Source organism: Diorhabda carinulata, chromosome 1, assembly GCF_026250575.1.
Source record: "Diorhabda carinulata isolate Delta chromosome 1, icDioCari1.1, whole genome shotgun sequence".
Lineage (NCBI taxonomy): Eukaryota > Metazoa > Arthropoda > Insecta > Coleoptera > Chrysomelidae > Diorhabda > Diorhabda carinulata.
In genome coordinates this window covers 30,906,123-30,921,930 of record NC_079460.1, presented here as the reverse complement: position 1 = coordinate 30,921,930, position 15,808 = coordinate 30,906,123, and the positions used below count along the sequence as shown (strand labels likewise).

General features: G+C 30.5%; 2 protein-coding genes across 3 annotated transcripts; one reads left to right on the top strand and one right to left on the bottom strand.

Moving 5' to 3' along the window:
- Window positions 1-2,002: 2,002 nt before the first annotated feature.
- Window positions 2,003-6,302, bottom strand: LOC130898902 (isocitrate dehydrogenase [NAD] subunit gamma, mitochondrial). Of its 2 annotated transcripts, XM_057808509.1 has the most exons (8): window positions 6,043-6,302; window positions 5,921-5,980; window positions 4,651-5,061; window positions 3,976-4,109; window positions 3,374-3,605; window positions 2,444-2,630; window positions 2,287-2,365; window positions 2,003-2,092 (listed from the first exon to the last, which is right to left on the bottom strand). In XM_057808509.1, coding segments are annotated over exons 1-8 (1,161 nt in total). In that variant the 5' UTR covers window positions 6,100-6,302; the 3' UTR covers window positions 2,003-2,091. The 2 variants fall into 2 exon arrangements, with proteins under 2 accessions (XP_057664492.1, XP_057664485.1); XM_057808502.1 differs by having other exon boundaries at window positions 2,003-2,365.
- A 214-nt stretch (window positions 6,303-6,516) lies between these two features.
- Window positions 6,517-15,386, top strand: LOC130898894 (patj homolog). Its single transcript, XM_057808490.1, has 5 exons — window positions 6,517-7,237; window positions 7,329-7,601; window positions 7,742-8,445; window positions 8,624-9,603; window positions 14,669-15,386. The coding sequence occupies exons 1-5, from the start codon at window positions 6,779-6,781 to the stop codon at window positions 14,764-14,766; spliced, it is 2,514 nt and encodes an 837-aa protein (XP_057664473.1). The 5' UTR covers window positions 6,517-6,778; the 3' UTR covers window positions 14,767-15,386.
- The last annotated feature ends 422 nt before the right edge of the window (window positions 15,387-15,808 follow it).

Below are 15,808 nucleotides of genomic sequence, written 5' to 3'. Positions count from 1 at the left end.
TCAACGCATTTCTACGTAATGCAACAGGTGATTTTCATAACGAAACCTGCTATACAATCAAAACCAATAAAAATTACACATAAACGACGTAGCTGCATAATAATATAAATTGCAATATCGTATAAATCACGCAAAAAAACGTAAATTGAAACTAATTCAATACTTAAAACATACTTTTAGCATTGTATAAAGAATAGAATAGTGAAACAGTGACAATGTTAAAACCATTTGAGGCAATTTTGCACGCCATCTAGTTACTTTTACGCTCGTTCTTCATAAAAATGACCCTTAGCTTAGTGCCATCTGAAATAAACAGCACTATTTTCAACAACTAAATTTTTTTGGAAAGATCTCAACTATATGTGAAGTTTTCTTTATCTTCGAAATTCGAACCGACAGTACATTGTTGCCGATTTTACTTTTTATCACGACAGTGACACAAATTACCTATTCGATAGGAATCTTTACAAAGATAGAGATCCTTGCTCAAAGGTATATAAAATATATATCCTTTGGTGACTGAAATAATATGAATTTGCGATTTCAGAACCTCGGTCATGAATGTATTTTTGAAACATTCATATTTTGATGATATTTTGAAGAGGCGAAAAAATAAGTCCTGGCTATTTTGTATGTTTTCTTAACTTAACTTATATATACCATATATATATAATTTGTTTTTTCAAAATCTATAAAAATTCAACGCCATTAACAACCAACTAACCTCACTTAACCTATAAATTTCAACTTCACTTATAACCTAACCTTTTGAAATTTAATTTACCAATCAATATTACGCATCATTCACTAGAGCTTATCCTTATTTAACCTATAAAAATTAACGTCATTGGTAATCTAACCAATTAAAAATTAATAAAAATTCCTATAATAATCACAATCAATATTTCTCTTAACGTCAATTTGAATTCTATGATTTTAACAATTTTTACAAGCATTTATATCAAAAATCACCGGAAATTAATTATTGTATACATACAATATTTTTTTCTAAGAAATGGTTGAAACCTCTTCTGTATATGATTCGTGTGATCGATACCAAATCATCATTCGGTACAGCCTCGCGTTGAGTGATGAATCACAATAAGCTAATAGCGTTTATGATACTGTACAGGCGTTTGAAGAAGAGAAAACGTAGAATGCATTGGGTTTATCCAATCAATCAAGATAAGAGGTTGGGCGTTCTTTTTACTCTTTGAAGATTTGAGTAACTTTTGATAATCTTCATATAAGAATTGAAGATTTGATACAACGTTAAAGCACATCATTTAAATAATACATCCATCCTATGCAGGTGTTAGCAGTAGTAATAAAGTAAGTCAAACTTAATTTATTTTTTTTATTGTATCTACAAATTTACATTTAGTTATATTAAAAATAATATGTATTTTACAAGGGAAAATTGAGCAGTTTTAAACCAAAAAATTTATTGAGTCCATTGGCGAACTTTCATAAAAATCCGATTCTAAAGGGGAACCTGACCCATAGAGCTCTTGCCCTTCATATAATTGGGTGGCACTAGATGATTGGTATTGTTTAGGTGAACGAAGCGTATGATATTGTTCATTATCATGCCAGTGGCATGGGGTATCAGGGTGGATAGCAGAGTTTATATTCGCAGTGGTTTTTTTGATTTTGGATATCGCTTGGAGCACTTTTAATTGAAATTCAACAATTTCGTCATTATCAAATTATTCCAAAGTGGATATTAACCTGTTGAAAACGACGTTAATCGATCTGGTTTTTCCTTGATTGCAGTAACTACTTGTAGATATTCAACAAATGTCCTCTCTGGAAAATCTGTGGATATTTAATCAACCTATTTTTCTTTAGAAAGTTTGGAAGAATAGGTTAGGAGAATTGATAATAGTATATATATAATTTCAATAATTTGAAATTATTGTTGGCTGTTCTTTAAAAGAGAAATCCTATTTCCTGGGCTAATACAGATAAAGAAAAATCAGTTACAGTAGGAAAATGAAAACACATTTAACAGTGAATTTATTATTTACAATAAATAACTTACATATAACACTTTACAAAATACTCATAAATACTATCGGTTTGTTGAAATCTGCAAAAAAAATAAGAAATAGGATAAAAACAATTCATATTATAATAGACAGTTCAAGCACAACAAAATGCAGAACGTGCACAAACGCGTTAATGAAATTATTAGACTCAAAAGTTGTTAGCAAAAAAATGAATGAGTTAAATATTAGTCCTGTGCCATCACCATACACACACATTCAGAACAATAAAAATTACCATGGTCTGATGTCAGCTTGTAATATGTGATCAATGATTCTTTGAACTACGTCTGTGCTTTTGGCAGTACCTCCTAAATCTGAAAAATAAACATAATTCTCAATTCTTAACAAGAAAAGATCATTTATTTTGTTTTGAAATTTTGAAGTGCTCTTACCAGGTGTGTGGATTTTATCTTCGGAAATAGTTTTGAAAATAGCTCTTTGAATCAAATTAGCATGCTGTTGATGTCCCAAATGGTGCAACATGTCGACACTTGCACTAAGCATAGCAATTGGATTAGCAATATTCTTTCCAGCAATAGCAGTTCCTGTATTACGTGTACCAGGCTCAAAAATTGCATACTAAAAAATAGGTAAAATAAGTTCTGTATTCAAATTAAGAAATGAAAAATTAATGATCCTCTAAAAACAGAGTTTAATTACAAATTATAGATGTAAAATTTCTTGAGACAAATCCTGCATAAATATAGATGTATTTAAATTAACCAAAGCTTAAACCAACTAAATATTGGATGTGGGCAAATTGTTTTTATCATATCGGCTAACTACCTCTACACCAACTCAATTACACTGTCTGGTTCTTTGGATAAGATATGAATCAGGGACTTATGGTAGGTTTAAAGGCCTATATGGCGCCATAGTGAATGATGGTATAGTGGTAATAAACAGCAATATGAGTGTTTAAAAATTTTTTTTCAGTGAAATATTGTGATACTAAATAATAGATGTTACTTCAATTATAAAAGTCTAGTTAAAGTAACCAACGAGTAACAATTATGTTAACTATCAATTGGTAGTAAATTGTCCATAGAATAATTAAAACTTCTTCATCATCCTAAAACTGCAACCTTTCTCAAAATCTTAACTATGCAAGAGATGAAAGTGAAGTCTTCACGTAGATGTTTACATCTCAAAAGACAATCTAATTTAAATATCATGACATATGTAAGGAAAAATGGATGGGTCTTAGATGAATTAATTTTGTTTTTTCTATTTGATATGAATATGAATCAACAAAAAAAAAATTATACTTATACTCAAACTTCATGCACTCTAAGATACAAAAAATTGTGATTTAATATTACATGATCTCCGTAGTTTTTTCCAGATAATAAACCAGCTCCTCCTATTAGGCCACATACAACATTAGATACTATACTTCCATACAAATTTGTCATGATCATTACATCAAACTGATGAGGTTTTGACACCAATTGCATGCAACAGTTGTCTATAATCATTTCGTTATGTTCAATTTCAGGGTATTCTTTAGCAATTCTTTTTGATGTTTCTAAGAAAAGTCCATCAGATAGTTTCCTGAAAACAATATTCAGTTTTTTATAACAATGCAAATGATTAAGTTGGAATTTCTGGAACTGTTAGAGATATTCATACTGAATACACCGTTTACACTACCACTACACTAACACTCACAATTACACTGTCTGACACGCGTTTCAATAACCAAGTTAAGGTTAAGGTAAACTTTACCTTCATTCTCTTAAGACGATAATTTGGTTATCAAAACGCGCGTCAGACAGTGTAATTGTGAGTGTTGGTGTAGTGGTAGTGTAAACAGTTTACTCAGAATGCAAATGATTATAAAAGTAATAATGACATACATCAAGAATTGTTTATTGAAAATTCCTATTTATGACTCATCTTAGATTATCAGATGTATACTTACATAATATTTGCCTTATGAATTGTAGTGATCTTCTTTCTACCATGTCTTTTTGCCCATTCAAAGGCAAACCGTGCTACTCTATCAGAATTTGATTCAGTAACAACTTTCATGCTCTCTACAACGCCATTTACACTCTGAAAAGATACACTTATAACAATATAAATATCACCACTATACTTTGTCACAAAAACAATAACACAAAATCAACCTTTTTATAAAGCAGAAAAAAGAAAATTATAATACAACAATTAGGAAAATCATGAGTATCAAAGATATTGGTATGGCAAACACGAATTAGCAAAATGAAACAAAGACCCGGTTACAGAGATATGACAGAATTAACAATACAATAAAAAAACTGCAAGGTTATTGACTACAAAGAGCAATTAACCAGTTGAATTAATGATAAACACTATCATATTAGCTTGGGTGACTTATTAGCATTTTTGTACTTTTCAAATTCTAAATTTGCTACTTAGTAAGAGAGAAAAACAAAGAAGTTTTCATAAGATTTGTAATAATTTTGAGATTATACACTAGCAGACTTTACAACAAACAACAAAAAAATACTAGATGTATTCCATTGTCAAGATATATATGGTTCAAAGTTCATGCAACTAATGAATATTTCCTTCTTTTTATTTAAGTTTTATCAATTGTTAAAATCAAACTTACCTCATGTTCTAACATAGCATATTCACCTTCGGTATTTTGTCTGATAATTACAATATCAATATCTTTCTGTCTAGCAGGAACTCCAGGATAGGATTTAACATGAAGAATGTTAACATACAAGTCTAATTCATTTCTAATGGCTACATTCCTGGATAGTACACCAGCACTCTCACTTTTTGTCTCAATGTTACCTTTAATAGCTACCCCATTACGTTTAATTGAAGTTAATGCATATTCCAACTCCAAATTATCTTCACTTTTTGGGTCAATATCAATTACTTCAAAGTCTACTGGTGCTCCAGCATATTTGAAAACTTCCCTTACATATGCCATTAACTCTGGTCCAATACCTCCGCCAGGTAACATTGATACTGCATTTCTTCCACCATACAGAGCAATAGGAATTGAACTCTGAAATTATATAGTGTTTTATATATGTGTTTTCATATTGGGAATGTGGCAAAATTAAACACTAAAGGGTATTAACTTCAATATATTCCGAGTTTTCGAATACTTATGTATTCATTACCTGGGCAGTTTTAAATTGTGTAATTTTTTGAATTCATATACTTCAAAATTCAATATTCAGCATGAATATTTAATTTTGCCACATGCCCAATATGAAAATGCTCATAATCTAGCTGACAAAGTGTCAAATCATATTTTGATAAAGACTGAAAGTTGTTGAAACGTCAAATTTTTATCTTTCAAAAATTATAGAAAAAACTAATTATAAAACAGAAGAGACCTAAAATCAAGAAAATTTTTAAATGAAAACATATATAAAAGGTCTAAGAAATTAAGAAATTTATATATCATCTGTTTAAGTAAAATTAAAAGCTCACCCATCAAATGAATGAATATTGACATAAAATATATTAATAGGTTTATTAGATAATCACCAAATACCTTTTCTTTATATATAAAAACAAAACTGTGATCTCTGGAGAATTAAACTTATACTTTGGATGCAACAATCTTAACTTACAGTATGGTGGAATATTTTGCTTTCTATTGGAAATTTCTTTGATAAAGTGAGAACACTAAATCTAACATATTGAAAATGCTTAGCTAAATTAAAAGTAAATAGTTCTATTCTTACTTTTATCAACCATAAAATCAATACGATTCACTTCTAAAAAAGTTCTTATTGAATTAATGAAAATAAAACATTTCAAATCAAAAATTATAAGTTTCATTTTGGTTATCCACATTTAAGTAAGAGCATTGAAAATAGAATCTACAATTTATACGTATCCCAGCAACTTACTTGTTTTTTTATAAGCGGAGTTTTATGTTGAATTTCAAATGCTGACATAGTAGATTGGGCCTAAAAAGGAATGAAATTAAGGTGGAATGTAAATATATGAGATTATATAATAAAAATTTTACCCTGAATATGCATTGGCCCAATCTAATTGTGTCTCTTTTTATAACTCTGGATGCCATTATTGGGAACGGGAAATTCGGATATTTGTATTTTATTACAGAATTAATGAAGATTATATATGATGGTCTTCACAAAAACTCATCAAACTTCAAATACAAATGTATGTTTGTTTCACAGTTCTGCGGAGTGTCAGTACCAATCTGAAGACATTGACAGTCAACCTTAGGGTATGTTCTGTGGATCAACCCATCTAACAATTAGCTTTGTTCAAACGCGACTCTCGATAGTTCATTTATTGGTATACTTTGTTATATACATCTATATTAGCATACGTATGTAAATATTTTTTACACAGTACATCACTTCCTATGTACTCATTGAAGTGAGAAATAAATTTGTTAAATGATTGCAAAGTATTACAGATGTGACATGTGACACCGGTAGTTTTACGATTAGTAGGCAAGTCAAGACCTTTTACTGTTTTGTGGTCAATGCATAATATTTTGTTCTGTGACAATTTCAGTATTTTATTACCATTATATTTTATTATGGTTGCGTGTTTAACAAATTGTATATTTCTTAAAAAAACAATCAAAAATTAGTTTTCCTAACGCTTCGCGACAATTATTTTTGCTTGTTATATATACTTTTTTTTTAAAATATATAACAGTTCCTGCTAACCATTTGGAAATCCGTTATTTGTCCATCTGATGTATAAATATCCTTTATAATTGGAAAATGCACCTTAACGCGGATATTTCTAGTGCTTTGCAACTATTGGAAGACATAAAGCAAACAGTTGACAACTTAGGAGACCCAAAACTTCAATTAAATACAAGTCAGGACTTACATCTGTTAATAAGCGTTTTGGAGAATCCAGTCTTTCGGAGTATAGTTACTGTACAGGATTCAATAAGTGAATTAAATCAGCAGCTTGGACAGCATCCTTCAATTTTACCAGTTGATTTTGATATCACAGCTGCAGGTGAATTAGTGTTGAATGTACCTCCAGCAGGTGAATTATATGATCCAGATTATACAGATGATTATCCACCTAATAGAGATTTTGATGAACAAAGGGTACCTTCTGCACCTATTTCACCCAATTCTCCTCAAATACCAATTTTAAATAATTCTGAGAACCATATGTTATTAGCCAATAGCCCAAAACTGAATAGTGAACTAAGCAATCCTGAGGTAAAATAAAACATATTTATAAAACAGTCCTTGTTTGTTATTATCTATTGTCTTATCAGTTATTTATAGAAATAATTAACTTTTCTTTCAGTCATTACACCTCATACAGAATAACTCAAATGATGATGAACTTCAACGATCTCCTTCTGTGGGAAGTAATAGCTCTAAAACTGAACCTGATTTAATAAAATTAATAAAGAGTGAATGGTCTCAGATTGAAAACATTACCCTTGTCAATGATGGATCTGGCTTAGGGTTTGGTATTTTAGGAATGAGAAATATGGGTATAGTGGTAAAAACAATTTTGCCTGGTGGTGTTGCAGATCGTGATGGGAGATTACACAGTGGTGATCATATTCTGCAGGTAAGACAGAGATAGTTTTGGGATACTAATTACCTCAGTTTATATGGAATTTATATGAAAAAATATATTCATTTGATCTATTATTTTAGTAGTGACTTAAATTTATATGTGGTTGGAAAATGATCTTTATAATATTACAGATTGGTGAAGTGAATCTTCAAGAAATGAATTCAGAGGCAGTAGCTGGTGTTTTACGACAATCTGGTACTCATGTGAGATTGGTAGTTGCCAGGCCAGTACCCATAACTTCCACTGAATATAGGTATCTGGGAAGTGCTGCACCCCTTGTTCCTACACATTTACTACAAGATTTTGTCGAGTTGGATAATTATCTTATTCAGCATAATCATGAACCAGTTTTTCAAAGAAACATTGATACAGATTTGTATCACAATGATGTATCTATGCCATATGGAAGTTCTGGGTTATCTAGAGTTCGAGCGTCATCTTCTCTACCATTACTAAATTTAGATATGGTTGTAAAAATGCCAGAAATGGAAAAGTTTGATGTAGAATTAGAGAAAGATGCTAATGGTTTGGGTATTACAATTGCTGGTTATGTATGTGTTAAAGAAGAGCTCTCTGGAATATTTGTTAAAAGTGTTAATAAAGGTAGTGCAGCAGATTTAAGTGGCAAAATTAAAGTAAATGATCGAATTGTGGAAGTTGATGGCCAATCATTACAAGGATATACCAATTTTCAAGCTGTTGAAGTATTGAGGAATTCTGGAAATGTAGTCAAATTATGTTTAGAGAGATATCTACATGGGCCCAAATACGAGCAACTACAACAAGCTATTGCTGCTAGCGAGATAAAACCTGTGTCTCCACCTGATGTATCACGGTAATAGAGAAGTGTTTGTACATCCTTTATTAGTTGCCTTTTCAATCTACACCTTTTCCTATAGGCCTAATTCACATTGACCCTAATTTAATCATACTTCATGTGTACTAATCACGGTATCTGGATATAGTTTTACATTTTTAAATTCTAAATATACCGTATTTTATGTAAATTTCAGATTTCTCAAAGAAGAAGGGACATTAATTCTAAATGGTAGTAATGTTCATGATTCCAGTCAGGTCCATAAGGAAAATTACAATGTGTTTTCAAAAAACGAAGCTATAAATGAAGAAGCTCTTCAAAAGAAGTGGCAAAAAATAATGGGCCCAGATACTGAAATAATTATAGCACAGTTAACCAAATTTGGAGAGAAAGGAGGATTAGGCATTAGTTTAGAAGGCACTGTAGATGTAGAGGATGGACAAGAAGTTAGACCACATCATTATATCAGATCAATATTACCAGAAGGTCCTGTAGGAAGAAATGGCACCTTAAAATCGGGAGATGAATTGCTAGAAGTAAATGGCCACAAACTTTTAGGAATGAATCATCATGAGGTTGTGAGCATTTTGAAAGAACTACCCATTAATGTGTGTATGGTATGTGGTAGAAATCCATTTAATTTATTAGTTCAGAGAGAGGACTCAATTACAGAACGAGGATCTTTAAACAGAAGCTTACATAATCTTCTACCTGTATCTGATAGACTTGTTAAAGCTAAATCAGATGGGTCATTAGCAAGTAGTATTACAGTATTAGGATCCTCAGATCAAACTTTTACCAAAATGAAGTCACGTTCACTAGAACCACTAACTGGTTTAGCTATGTGGAGCTCAGATCCACAAGTAATTGAATTAGTTAAGGGCGAACGAGGATTAGGATTTTCAATTTTAGATTATCAGGATCCTATTGATCCAAATGACACTGTTATTGTAATTAGAAGTTTAGTTCCTGGTGGAGTGGCGCAACTTGATGGAAGATTAATCCCGGGTGATCGTTTGTTATTTGTTAATGATACATTATTAGAAAATGCTTCCCTGGATCAAGCTGTACAAGCTCTTAAAGGTGCTCCAAGAGGAATTGTTAGAATTGGTGTAGCCAAACCTTTACCCATTCCAGATACTGTAGGACATAATTCCCTAATTGATATTGAGTCAAGTAGGTTTATTTCAAGTAATCCAATACTCAATTAATAGACCTACGAGAAACAACATTATTTTTGATGTCGATGTTAAGATCCAAAAACAATTATGCCACTTCAAAAACTTCTAATATTTTTAGGGATTTGTTTTTATCATTTGCGCTGATAATGATTACAATATATTATAAATAGAATAACTATTGAACAGCTTAAAAACTTTCATTATCAGTGTGTGGAGAGATTAAGTTCGGAAAGTCCATTGCCAAATGCAAAGTAGATATACTGGATGTGATTTTATTTCCATCAAACCTAAGTTGCCTCTATTCATAAGTTCTTCCTAACGGAGCTAGCGCCCTTTGAATATGACACTGTTATATCCGTTTTTAAGCATATATAAAAAATCGCTACTTTGAAACTTCTTTTTCCGGAGTGTATGTGCAAATTGAGGTTTCTTAAAACCTTTTTTTCATTTCTTCTGGGCAGTCTTTTTTTTATTTTTTTTATTCCTATATGCTTAATAAATTGCTAAAGTGAAAACTTGAGTTAAAGTAACATTCCTAATAATATTAAAAGCTTTAGGTTGTAATGATTATTATTTTTTGTTTTATTATATCTAGATAACAAAAAATATTTAATTGTATTACATTCTATATTAATATCACAGCTTGAATGATGCAAAATTCAAAATAAACAAAACAAGGAAAAAATTGTATATTGAAATAACTAGCTAATACTGTTCGCCCTTTTTGAATATCAATTACAGTTTGTAGATATCTAGACATTGACTATTCTTACTCTTATACTTCGATAAAATTGTGTTCAAAGCTTCAGTTATTTTTTATTTTCACTTAATTTCTATTTGTTATTAGAGTACTATTTATGTATTTCTTAATGTCAACTATAGATTTTCGATTTTATTAGGATATGTTTAAAGGACTGGGTTTAAATGACGTTTCAGAATTTATGGCGACCAATTTCGAACCAATGTGAAAAACTCAATAATTATCCAATGTTTAAACACTTGCCATTAGATGGCATCTTCATTTCTTCAGATAGTTCATTTTCACGTCTATAACATATGTATTACCAACCCTTGTAGACGATATTATACTACCATTATGCTACTATGCCGTAACTTTTATAATTCAATTTCAGTACTTTATTGACATTTTTTTAATGATAAATATATTCCTATCAGAATCAAATCGCTCCATTCTAGCCCTTATTATAAGTTAGCTGGCTGTTTTGCCACTAAAAGGTTAATTTTCATCACTTCCACCATGTAAATAGTCTATTTACAAATCTGTAGGACTTACATCTTCGCCACATCTTTTACTTGAGAATACAATTTTGGAGGAGCTAGTTTGGTATTGATTGCAGTTTTTTTCGATAATGTTCACTGATTTGTTCAACAACACGCAAACATTAATTTATGAAAAATCAAATCAATTGACTTTCTCATTTTTATTTTATTTAATTGAACAATACTCTCTCACAACAAAAATAAAGTTTTTCAACTAAGTATACAACATAGGAGCTTGACAGAAAATAATTATCATATCGGTTCACTTAAATAGTATTATAAAAAACATTATCATTTTGCAATTTTGCATGTATTCGTCGATAAGACTGCTGACATAACTTTCGCGAAAAGGTGCTGACTTAATATGTTTGGATATAATATGTACTGATTTATATTTCCTGCTATAAAACGTGGATTATACTTACTCGTGTATTGACATACACCCCCATAACATAACACAACCTTAACCAATGAAAAGAAATCGAAAAATTGAGAACATTGAAACATACCTACAGATTATTTGAATAAGATAATCCCTTTTTATTGTTTACTCTATATTTACCATTCACAAAAACATAAAAAATATAATAAAAACACTTCCGGTATCTAAGATACTTATTTAAATTACAAGGTAGTTCCTTTTATGAAGTAGCAAAGATACTAGTTACTTTTTGCCCAAAAATAAGTATTTAGGATACCAAGTACTTTTTTAATAGCTGTGTCCATTAAATTTGTAATTTAATATGATAAACTGTATGTGAGGCTTTTAATGATAATTTTTAGAGGTATAAAATGTTTATTTTTATTTAAATTATAAAAAAAAATAATCTAATAGTCCATGAATAAAACTATAATGTGTTCATTTGGTTTGATAAAAATAAATAAAATATATTTGTGACTATCTAAGATTTTGCATTATTCTGCTCATATTCTAGTCATTGTGTGACTGATATTTATTTCGTTTGGTTAAGTTCCTAAAAGCCCAATGTTCCTTTACTAACTGATATCATCCTAATAAATTCTTTCTTTATATCGTCGTTTCAAGTAATTTATGTACTTTGACCTTTTTAGAAAAGATCCATACTGGTTTTCATAATGTGATAATAGTTTTGGATTTATAATTTTCACAAGAATAACAATTGAACTGATTCCACATGATTCCAAAAGTTTCAGTTTTAAACAATGTATTGGTATGCCCATTTCTTCAATATACTAATACCGGAATTGTTTATTTTATTTGGTTATACGAGCATCATTGAGAAAGTAAGGAACATTTTGGAATCAAAAAAAAGTAAAATCTACGTTTCTACAGTCGCCAAATAAATTGACGGTGGACAAAGTTGAAATTCCTTCCGTCATAGAGTTTTGCCGCCAAGTACTCATTAACGCGCACCCGCAACTTGTCCTCAAAATGTTGTTAGCTAGTTCTTCTAATCAAGTGAAAATCACTAGATACAACATCGGGAGTAGGTATCTCTCATTTGAATGAACTAAGGCGTTTTCAAGTTCGGTTTGTCATATAAGATCGGGCATTTAAAAAAAATGTCAACTTTCCTTGCTTGTTTTGAATTGCTTTCCTAAGTTTAATAGGACCGTCCAGTTCATTGTTGTACACATTTTCTGTCCATCCCAAAAGATACTCTTCATCATTTTCATTTGTGTTTGCGAACAATTCCTCTTTTTTGGAGAAAGTGTGTAGTTTCACTCCTTGGACTGCAATTTTGTTTAGCAATTGACCTGATTCACTCACTTCTTCTCACAGTTTCAAACAATAAAATCCTTAAAACATGTGGAAAACCAACTAACAGCTCGGTTTCACGAATCTTCTCATCAATTTTAGCAACCAGTTCGTCAGTAGTAATGCTCGAACATCCACTAATATCTCCATTGTGAATATTAGATTAATCATATTTAAACTGAATGCACTATTTCCAGACTGAACTGATGTTTACGTAAACTTTACACGTTTGTTGATACTCTTCCATAGTTCTTTGGTTTTTTTCCAACCGAATTACCCGCACATCATCACTGATTGCTGCATTTTAATTTTTAGCGCGCATACTAAATTTGAATATATAAAAAATGGCGACAGTGAAAATGTTTTCGTTTTGATTTCTATACGTAGACTGATAAGTGATCCGCGCTCCTAGCGGTGGCATTCTTTACTTTCCGAGAAGCCCTAGTATGAGCTGTTTGTTTATAACACTTTGTAACGTTTGGTTATTAAAGTCATTTTTTGCTCATTTTTTCTATTACATAACAATTTTTATGTATACATCCATTATTTACTATATTTGAAAACATATCATTTTACAATTTTATTGGAAAAATAGCATTTGTGACAAAATACCATTTTTTTGTTTGGCCTATTAACCATACTATTAAATTACCGAGATCACTATTCAGAAAATTGAATTTGATTTCAAAACCAGATTTATTAGTAACTTACAAATATGATTGATGTACAGTAGAATCTCGATATATCGTATCTCCAAGGGGACAGTGTAAAAATATGATATATCGAGATATTCACTAAATCGGGTGAAATTTTTAAGGAGGGTTGGGGTAGAATAATGAAATTTTCATAGCATTTTAAAATAGCATATTTCATTTATATAACACAAAAAAAATTAAGTAAGAAATTACAAAATTATTAGATTAATTTGTATGTACAAAAATAGGTAAATGTTTTATTTAAAATAATCCCTGATTTTCTTTCGAATTAAACTGCGTTGTCTGGTGCTGTCAATAGCATTTTCTAAAATATTGATAGCCGCAAACAGATTTTCGTCGACTTGAGATCGGGCTAAAAAGTGGCGTATGCTGTTCATATATTGCTTAGCCACTGTGGGTATTATAGGACATTATCTTCTTCTGTTTCTTCTGTTGGAGCTAAAATCTCTTCTTCAGTGAGCATCCCTGTTACAGCAATGTCATTATCAAAATGGACGAAGTCTTTAAAAGTGACGGGATTTTCCTCATTTTGTGTAACTAGGCCCCATCCAAATGGTGCTTCTGGTTATATGATTAACTGCTCCTCTTCCTTTATAAAACTACAAGTTAAAAAAAAAATTTTTATTGTCATGTTTCTTATATTTTTCCAGGTTTTGTCGGCTATATTCATAGCAGAAAACAATGTCAGTTTGTATTCAACCCCTTCCTCAAGACGGTCTAAAAGCTGCATCACTACTTTCGATAAAAAGTTTTATAAACTTTAATTATGCCTTGATCCAAGAGCTGAAGGACTGATGTTGTGTTAGCAGGCATATAAACTACCTTTACATTACTTAGAGGGGGTATGTTATTGTGGGCAGTACAATTGTCTACAAATAGAAAATTTTATTTGGAAATCAAAATTAACTGAAATAACCCACTCAGCTGTCATACATACCTTTTTGTTAGCCCGATAAGTCATAGGAAAAGTTTTTATGTTCTTAAAACACCTTGATTTGGCAAGACTTACCGATTAATAGTGGCTTCAACTTTCAATTATCTCATTTGATTTGTATACCTACCATTTGCATTTGCGACTCCAGTGTAGGAAAGGTGTAGTCCATTATCTGTAAGATAGTTTAAGAGATTATATGACTTGATTTTACAACGGATATATATTTATATGTTTATATATCTTTTGAAGATGTATAATTATTTTTCTACCTTGTCTAATTATAATAGAGGTAAACAATTTTGGGAAGTTAAAATGAGTTTTTGAAATTGTTTTTGCGTCCAGGAAGAAAACATATATCCCATTCAGCTGTTAATAAAAAATTTTTCAACAGGGATGGTAGAAATTTATCAAGAATTGGAAGACAACAAAGAAGAAAATCGTATTAGGAGAGTTCTTTTCAACTTCTACTGCAAATTTGGCACTAAATGATGGTGTAAGTTGTCTTTGTTTAAGATATTGAGAAGAGAGAAAGTACGTACAATCCTCTTGAAATATAGGTTCGAGAATTGCCATAGCATCATCTTTACAAAAAGCGATGGTGGAACTTTACAAACGATGACAGAAATATAGACAACTATATTTGGTAATCGAATGGTATGGAATGGTAATCGACGGAATTAGTCACATAAGTAACTTCACTAGTCGGATACGTAATTTTGATGGAAATTTTTGGAAATAGGATTATCCGACCATTTTTTGAAAATAGAAACTCTGATGCTAATATAATGGTCGTCTTAACAAGATGGACGTCGATAGATGTCTTTTTGAATGCCACGCAACTAAATTGATTCTTATTTTCTATATATTGATATTTGCGATTTTTCTTTAGGCTTTAGGCTATCTCGACTATTTACCGGCGACTAATTTCCTCATAAGAGCTGGGGCGAAATATTACCGATAAAAGTAAAATAAAATATTATAGAATCGTTTTTCTTCGAAAAATTGAAAAAAAACTTTATATTTATAAGAAATTTAGCTCACATGAAGGTTTATATCTGAAATGTTTCAGAATCAGAAATTTGGCGATACCTTAATATTTGTAATAAAAAATATATATGAATATATATATCTGTTAATAAATATATAATCTAATGGTGATGCTTTTTTATTTCTATTTGTCTTACCATTTAGTAAATGTCATGGATAATGTATGTAGTATTCAGAAATACTTTTCTAAACATATGAATATCTAATGTTTAATGACCACCTACCAGTGTAAATTTCAACATCGCGATAACTTTTTCATTGGACTCTCCATTTTCTAGCCCCACTTATCTATAGTTTGATTATTAGCATCCAAATTAAACAGTTCCTACATCAATTCTACAAAAATTAGAATTATTAAGTGAAAAAAATTTTTGAACAACTGTTGTATTGAAATCGCCGATTTATCAGCAAAAAATAGATTTTTACAATATTTTGTATGCATTTTTTTGAAATACAATATATCAGCTTATGTCGTGTTAACTTA